Source organism: Mixophyes fleayi, chromosome 2, assembly GCF_038048845.1.
Source record: "Mixophyes fleayi isolate aMixFle1 chromosome 2, aMixFle1.hap1, whole genome shotgun sequence".
Taxonomy (NCBI): domain Eukaryota; kingdom Metazoa; phylum Chordata; class Amphibia; order Anura; family Limnodynastidae; genus Mixophyes; species Mixophyes fleayi.
In genome coordinates, this window is record NC_134403.1 from 376,847,246 (window position 1) to 376,855,510 (window position 8,265).

Below are 8,265 nucleotides of genomic sequence, written 5' to 3' on the forward strand. Positions count from 1 at the left end.
CTTACCATGTATACAGAAAGAGGTGAAGTTTTGTTACTGAACATTTCTCCCAATTCACATGTGGTCCCATCAGTAAAAAGATTTATTGCAAACAAGATACAGAAGCCACAAACCCAGTGAAAAACAAGTCCACAGTTCTAGATCGATCAGTCCTTTGTCCTCTAATTTGCCAGCGAATGACCACAGAACATCAACTATGAATAGTCCACAAGGAATTAGAAGAAATCTGCTGCCCGTGCTCTCGGGACAGGACTGCTTGTTGGAGTCTTCAGAACACTGTGCTGGGGTCGCTGATTGGGATTGAATGGAATTCGGGATGAACCTGCAGGACTGACCAGGAGACTGCGATCTGTCCTTTTAAACTCTGCAGAAGAGAGAGAGACGAGTAATGAGGACAACAGACAACTTCAGTACAGAGTTCAAATCATACAGACCGGTCACTGAAACCACAAACATATCTTGAGGTTTACGGTGTCACAAATCTGTACAGCAGCAAGATGGAACCAAAAGACGGACACACTAAATGCAGGGTCCATATCCTGAGAGATCTGTATCACTACTATGCTGGCAGTGAGCTCACTAATATCACTCCGCTGAGTGACACTCATCTGACCATCAGGCCGACGATGGATGTGGCTCAGAGACAATGACATTATCTGCACGTAACACAGGGCACTGGAGTGCCAGGTACATTCACTGTCCTACTAGATCAGCAGGGACGGAGAGCGCGGTAACTAGTTACAGTGAGAGAGGAATTATGGGAAAGGGATATTAGGATTAATAAACAAAGTACCCATTCACTTTATAAATAAAAAAAAAATTATTATTTTTTTTTTTTTTAAAACAAAAAAGTGAGAAAACTTTATTTACCTGTGAAAAAACATGCAGCAAATAAAGGATCGATTACAAAAGTAAAATGGCAGAAAGGCAGCGCCTGAAGTCTTATTATAATATCCCCTGTCCACGTCTGGTTTATTGTTGCAGACTCACTGCGGTAAATAGGCAGAGATCACACAATTACTGAATATGTGGACAGGGGCTAATATATCAATATAAACTATGCAGCAGTGGAACAAGGGGGCGAGGGCTATTCTAATGAAGGGGGCGGGGATATCTGACAGAAGCACCTGTCATGTAACAGGGGTACAATAATAGCTATGTGCATCTCTTTTATGTTTCTTACTAAGAATACTATAATATATATATATATATATATATATATATATATATATATATATATATATATATATATATATATACACATATACATATACATATACACACACACACACACACATATACATACATACACACACACACACATACATACACACACCTACAATATTACAGTACTGATAATTTTCTGGATTTGCCTGTGTCCAGCTTCCTTATACAGACATTTTGCTGAAATGCAGGACTATTTTGGAGTGTTCACTGAATGCTTTAATACATAAACACTTTGTATAAACGTCCCTCATTGTGTTCAGCAACTTCCTACCTGTAGTCATGTTCTTGTTTAGGCTGAAGGTGACTTTCTTGGATTTACAGTTTATCTTTGTGCTGACCTGCAGAGAGATACAAGACGATCACATTCTGTGGGACCCAACTCATCATCACTGCCAGCTCCGGAACATCTAGAGAACATTCATCCCCTCCCAAGAACATCTTAGCCATCTGGAACATCTACAGGACTTTCCCAGTTGCAGAGGCCTCACTAAAACTCCCCTCCCACCCCCAATGCCCCGAACATCCCTACAACTCTTTACCTGCCTTCCTCTACCCTTTAGGGTTTTCACATATACAGGTTTGGGAGTCTCTGTCTTCTGGAAAGTTGCAAAGTCCTGGACAACGGAGGTTTCTTTTGCTGCTGGTGGAGTAACCGTTGTCTCACCTTTATTACTGATCATCTACAGGAAAGAAGAGCATAGGTGAAAATACCGCAATGGTCGCAACATCGCGCCGGCCACAGAGAGCAGTCAACGCATTGCTTGCAAACTGCGCATCGTTACATTCGCCTAGAACTTACGCCGCAGCATTTATTTCAGTTTGTGTGAATATTTAGATGCACGTTGTACCGGGAATATCAACTACTGACCTTCCTCCTGTCTCGAATGATCCTCCTCCTCCTCATTAATGCACCCCGAAGGGGCAGGACACTGAGCCCTAGTCTGATCAGGCAGCCGCGTCGCTTCCTCCTCACCCGCATCTTCAGGGGCAGAGTATGTGACGTGTCCAGTCCTGGCTCAGCTGTGTGCGACTTGTGAGAGATGCTGTGAGTGGCTGCCTCGGTTTGTTCCTCCGTGTCCTGTGCCAGGGTTACCCCGTTCAGTTTTGAGTGGGCTTCTTGCTCAATAACCGACCTTTTCTTCTTACATTTCTTCTTGGCAGGTGGGACATCTGTGTTTCCTGGTAACTCCTGAGGGACGTCCGGACCCTGAGCCGTTCGCTTACGTTTCACTTTCTTATCCGGCTCTGTGACCCCACCCTGTGACTCTGAGGAAGAGGAGATGACATCTTTATAATTGGATAACCTTAGAGAATTTCTGCATGTGCAATAACCTGGAATGTAAACCACATCTCCTAATTGGATATATAATTACACGGCCGGCCGTGATTAACACATGAAGACATTCAGCACTGTCCAGATAACACAGAAATTCTGTACCCCCTCCAGCCCCCACTACTGAGCTCCCAGCAACCCCATCGTTACAGCACTCACTCATCGCCATCTTCTTCTGCCTCTTGTGGAATCTCCAGCTGCTGAACTCATCGTCATCTTCATCAGTGGAGACTTCTTCTGGGAGGTCGTCTGGAGGAAATACACCTAAGGAGGAACAAGGAGAGGACGTTCGCTGATGCAGGGTTTATAGGATGTACAACAGAACGGACACAGACATCGGTTATTAGTAGGAAGGAGCGAGACGCAAAACAAAAGAACTCACCTTCTGCCAGATCTTTAAACCTAGAAAGTAACAGATAGAAAAATAAATAAATCAACAAATCACATTATATACAGGCAGATCCCAAAGAGAGACAGAGTGTGGGTCATGGTGCCCCCACCCATTTTAGGGAGATCTGAGAGAGACATACGTCAGAGGAGACAGACAAAGCCCCCCCCCCCCCCCCCATATCACGGCAGCAGACGGACGCTATAAGGCCACACTCACCTCTTCACCAGCCAGTACAGAACCTTGCGGTTGCGGACAGAGACATTTTTCCTACTCGCCAGGACAAATAGCCTGTCAGATAGAGCCTGATAGTCAAACTGCGAGAGGGAGACATTGTATGTAATCATACATTATTATTACACTACCGTCCCCTTAATTAGCCAGATCCCCCCCCCCCCCTCCTGCGGTACTCAGAGCAGGAGACTCTGTATGGGAAAATATATTATATATATATATATACACACACATTTATACCACCCCACGTCTACCAAATTATACCCGCTTCCTGTGTGTCCACAATACTGGGGGGTCTCGCAAAGGACTGTGCTCTCAACCCAAGGACACCCACACTTTATTAGAGAATATAACATCTATCTACTGTATTACACTGACAGTGAGCAGCATGCGCCTCAGGAAACAGACAATTTGGCACATGAGGTGGTGAAATATTATATGAATGTTATAATGAATCACAGAACAGCTGTAATACCTGCAGGACGGGTCCAATATCCTCATTGTCCTCTGCAAGGTGTCCTCCGTCTGCAGGTGGAAATACCATGGGTTAGACGGACAGCGAGGGAGGGTAAGGCAGAGAGGGTAGAAAGTGATGGAGGCGTCTCACCATTAGAAGGATCATCCTCAGTAGGAGTGTGGCCAAGTTCCTTCATTAAATCTTCAATAGCAAACGGAGCCTGGTCCAGTATGGTCTGAAATATCCCGTTCACAACAGACTGATGAAGGACGGGGCTAGGGGAGAGGAAGACGATTATATACACATCAATACACCCAGTGATGTGTTCCAGATAACAGTAACTATCGGCTCTAGGAGTACGTCACCAAAATAAAGGGGGCGACAGAAAACATATCGGACCATCCTCCATTTATAGTGGAATGTCCTTTAAAGGTTCAACTTTCATTCAAATTCCCCATTTGAAGCCATCCAGTAAATTGTAGCAGAATCACTGTCCCAAAACACCCCGCCCTGGAACATAGCCCCCCTCCCCTCACTGGGTCACTGCACCCCTGCCTGGGACATGCCCAACCTAGAACATAGCCAGCCCCCCCAACCTCCCCGGAACAGAGCCCCCTTCCCCTGCCAGACACTCACTCTTTGCATTTGGCAGCGATCTTGTTGAATGGTTCAATCAGTTTCAGATTCATCTCAGCTGACAGCTGCAAGAAACAGAAATGGCGCAGTCAATCGTTATATAGGGGTGTGGGACAAAAGTTAATCTCATGGTCAATGGAGCTGGTCAGATTCTTACCTCAGCCGATCCAACTTTTGCCAGTTCGTCTAAGTAGATATCTAAAAGATGGTGCTGTACCCCCCGAGATGCTTCTCCTGTCAGGACCTCCTCAACCAAAATGGACAGGAACTCTTCCACCTTACTGATGAGGCACAAACAGATATTCAGACTCACTATACCCAGAAAATCACCCCCCACCTTAATGCCCCTCGCCCTCTGCCCCACTAAATTTCTAGCCCTCTCCCATCCTGACCCTCCACACCTAATCCGAAGCACCTCGTGTCCCGACCCCCCGCCTAATCTGCAGCCCCTCGCCAATCCGAAGCCCCCACCGTCCCCAGACCAATCCGATGCCGTCCCGTCCCCAGACCAATCCGAAGCCCCGTCCCGACCCCAGACCAATCCGAAGCCCCGCCCCGGCCCCAGACCAATCCGAAGCCGTCCCGGCCCTAGACCAATCCGAAGCCGTCCCCAGACCAATCTGAAGCCTCTCCGCCCCAGCCCCAGACCAATCCGAAGCCGTCCCCAGACCAATCTGAAGCCTCTCCGCCCCAGCCCCAGACCAATCCGAAGCCGTCCCCAGACCAATCTGAAGCCTCTCCGCCCCAGCCCCAGACCAATCCGAAGCCCCCATGCTGTCCCGGCCCCAGCTTAATCCGAAGCCGCCCCACCCCCCAGCTTAATCCGAAGCCGCCCCACCCCCCAGCTTAATCCGAAGCCGCCCCACCCCCCAGCTTAATCCGAAGCCGCCCCACCCCCCAGCTTAATCCGAAGCCGCCCCACCGCCCAGCTTAATCCGAAGCCGCCCCACCCCCCAGCTTAATCCGAAGCCGCCCCCAGCCTAATCCAAAACTCCCCTGTCCCAACCCCAGCCTAATCCGAAGCCCCTCCTATCCCAACCTCATCTGCAGCCCCTCCCACCCCGACCCCCTTGTGTAAACTGCAGCTCCTCCCATCCCGACCCACCACATCTACCCACACACTGAATCCATAGTCCCGTATATGTACCCCATACACAATTGCCACCAATTTCCCTCTTACCTCTCCTCCCAATCATCTTTTTTTAGCAGCTCCACTGACTGACGCAGAACAAATCGGCTTAACTGTGTAAAGAGAAATGCGCTGGTGAGGAAAGAATCACTGTATGTACTTACACACTGACAGCTACACACACCCTGCACCGCCCCACACCTCCCTCCACAGCTGAAACAAAGCGTATTGTATGGTTGGCAACAATATATTGTGGGATACTGTAACCACTGAGCAATTGCATTGTGCACAGAGTATTTCACATACTGTTCATGTGCTGGGTACACAATCGTATGCCACTACATTATGCCACATTTACGATATATAAATGTATTGAGAATGCTGGAGACTAATCTGCTCCACAGGCATCCGGTTACCCCATCTAACATCTTGCGTCCTCATTTGTATGCCTTTCACCAAGTGTAGATTGTTCAAATTCAGACATTTCTGTATCTGTGCCACAGAGGCTCCTGAGCGCGGGGAAAGCATGGCTGGCGCTGTGGATGTCCCCCTCCCCAATCTATAGCTGCCCCGGCAGACGTGCTGGTTGTCTCAGGTACTCCCCCCGCACATCCCAGCAGCATTCACATCACTCTCACCGTGTAGAATTTGTCCAGGCGCAGACGATCGATTCCGTTCCACTCCCGGTTCAGGGTTTGCCAAAAGCAGCGGGTAAAGAGATTCTCTGCCGGGAGACAAAGAGGGGGTGTAATAACCTATAAACAAATCTCATTCATAAATAAAATACCCCCCCCCCCCCTTATTGCACTTCACACATATTTACACATATGTAAATATATGACACATATGACCCAGTGCATATCCTGAGCTATACAGAACATTCCACCCTCATCGATGTTGTTACTTAGTATCAGGTTATTTAGGTGGAAGTGGCCAGTTCACCTTATAGTTTATACATCATACGACCACATAACCTCTGCCCAGAATGGACCAATCATCAACCATCCTCAGTCCCGTTATTACCATGATGCCTGAGCGTGGGTTTAACAATGACAGTGCTGGGCACCACATGCTAAGCACACGCATCAACCTCCTACTAGCAAACCATGAATCATGGACAATATCACACGCTATTGGGCTCTATCTTTAAGAGCTACAGGAGATTAAATATCAAATGCCACCACAGATTTCACAACAAGAACCCCCCCACCCCACTTAGTGTGACGGCCGCCTCTTTACCCTCTAGGATGGAATATAGATACATTTCCTGGATCCTTCACCCTATAATGTCCTCTAGTGATTACAGACCATATTTACATTCTTACCACCCATGAGGTCAGGATCAACAAAGAAACCCCCCTTCCACTACAGACCCCTCCCTTTGTCTTCAATTACTGCGGATGTCCCCATGTCAGCGGTATAGTCCCTGTGCGACATGACGCAGGTATAAGGGGGACTTTTCTTCTGACCCCAAATGGAATGGAGAAAGATAAGTCTGTTACCCCTCATGGGGAGGAGACATGTACCTATGAGCGGTCTCTCTTCCAGATATCCGTCAACAAAAAGCCAATGCAAATGTGACCTATAACCTCCGTTCCTCATACTGAAGGGAAAGATATCTGCTATCCCTGCGGGTCTGTTGTACTAACTAGATGAGCAGTGGGCAGCAGGCTCCCTTCCCCTGTATTCTCTATACCATCCCCAAAGCAAGGGGCCATGCTAGGACCAGCCCAGGTTCTCTCCCTACCATCTGTGTAAGAAGAGATGTAGAAGTACACAGTATAGGCACTGTTGGTAGGAGGATATTAAGCCCCTTCTGTTACACTGGGCTTAAGGAGAAACTGTCGCTAATGATCGGTTTCCACTCAGTGACTGGAGGGTGAGAACTCTGGAGATTATACATACGTGATTGGCTCGTGTGCAGCGCGTGTATCAGCTGGGACATGGAGAGCGCCAACTGCTCCTGCATAGAGAAAACATTTAGCAGAGTGTTATATCCCCCTTTCCCCCGCCCCCCCAACATAGACAGGATGATCCCCCAGCCCCATTACCTGTAGCAGGGGTTTGTCCTGCATCCACATACAGTAGAAGAGACCCTTCCAGATCCAGCAGAATTCCTCCGCTGTGAATCCCCCTGACAAGAAATTATGACAATTAAGTCGAGCAACCCCCAACATCGCCCCCTTCACAGGGACACATTATCTTACCATCTCCCCAAAGCAGTCACCCCAAACACCCTTCCATGTTACCCATACATTCTAGGATCATCATCATCATCATTTAGGAACACCCTGAATCACAAGTAATCCCCCTCTTCCCCATGTCACTGCCCCTATCCATGTCCCTCCCGGGTTACTCTTCTGTCGCTGCCCCCCAGTGTCTCTCCCGCTGTTGTCCCCTCTCCCCCCTCAGTGTCCCTCCTGCCCCCTCTCCCCCCTCAGTGTCCCTCCTGCCCCCTCTCCCCCCTCAGTGTCCCTCCTGCCCCCTCTCTCCCCTGGTGTCCCTCCTGCCCCCTCTCCCCCCTCTCTCCCTGGTGTCCCTCCTGCCCCCTCTCCCCCCTCTCTCCCTGGTGTCCCTCCTGCCCCCTCTCTCCCTGGTGTCCCTCCTGCCCCCTCTCCCCCCGGGGCTCTCTAGTTACCCCCGTCCTCTCACCGGTGGGGGCAGCGCTCCGGGCCCTCAGATATCCCCGCAGTTTGCGCAGCGCCCGGTCCCGGCTCTTCTTGTCATTGGCCGCCAGTCTCTGGGCCAGCTGCAGAGAGGGATCCGCCATGCTGCCGGTCACGTTGTGCTGCTGGTGGCGCCGGGAGATGACGTCACGCTGGAAACTGAGACCTCACTATCCAGCAGCCCAGTTCCGCTGC

At 49.2% G+C, this 8,265-nt stretch overlaps 1 protein-coding gene across 2 annotated transcripts; it reads right to left on the reverse strand.

Moving 5' to 3' along the window:
• Window positions 1-68: 68 nt before the first annotated feature.
• On the reverse strand, window positions 69-8,219 carry LOC142139704 (ribosomal RNA processing protein 1 homolog A-like). 2 transcript variants are annotated; one of them, XM_075197551.1, is made up of 16 exons: window positions 8,057-8,219; window positions 7,456-7,538; window positions 7,310-7,367; window positions 6,043-6,128; window positions 5,456-5,517; window positions 4,433-4,556; window positions 4,276-4,340; window positions 3,790-3,914; window positions 3,658-3,707; window positions 3,168-3,265; window positions 2,943-2,962; window positions 2,720-2,824; window positions 2,096-2,493; window positions 1,767-1,907; window positions 1,499-1,565; window positions 69-364 (listed from the first exon to the last, which is right to left on the reverse strand). In XM_075197551.1, exons 1-16 carry the CDS (start codon window positions 8,172-8,174, stop codon window positions 216-218), a joined length of 1,749 nt encoding a protein of 582 aa, XP_075053652.1. In that variant the 5' UTR covers window positions 8,175-8,219; the 3' UTR covers window positions 69-215. The 2 variants fall into 2 exon arrangements, 1 of the variants encoding a protein (XP_075053652.1); XR_012688252.1 differs by having other exon boundaries at window positions 277-364; window positions 1,771-1,907.
• Window positions 8,220-8,265: the final 46 nt, after the last annotated feature.

Excerpts from the sequence above, each read along its gene's own strand:
- LOC142139704 (XM_075197551.1), bottom strand. The coding sequence starts at position 8,174 with ATGGCGGATCCCTCTCTGCAGCTGGCCCAGAGACTGGCGGCCAATGAC. Across the intron at positions 2,825-2,942 it reads GTTTAAAGATCTGGCAGAAG|GTGTATTTCCTCCAGACGAC; the intron begins GTGAGTTCTTTT and ends GTTCCTCCTTAG. Across the intron at positions 2,494-2,719 it reads GCAGAAGAAGATGGCGATGA|AGTCACAGGGTGGGGTCACA; the intron begins GTGAGTGCTGTA and ends CCTCTTCCTCAG.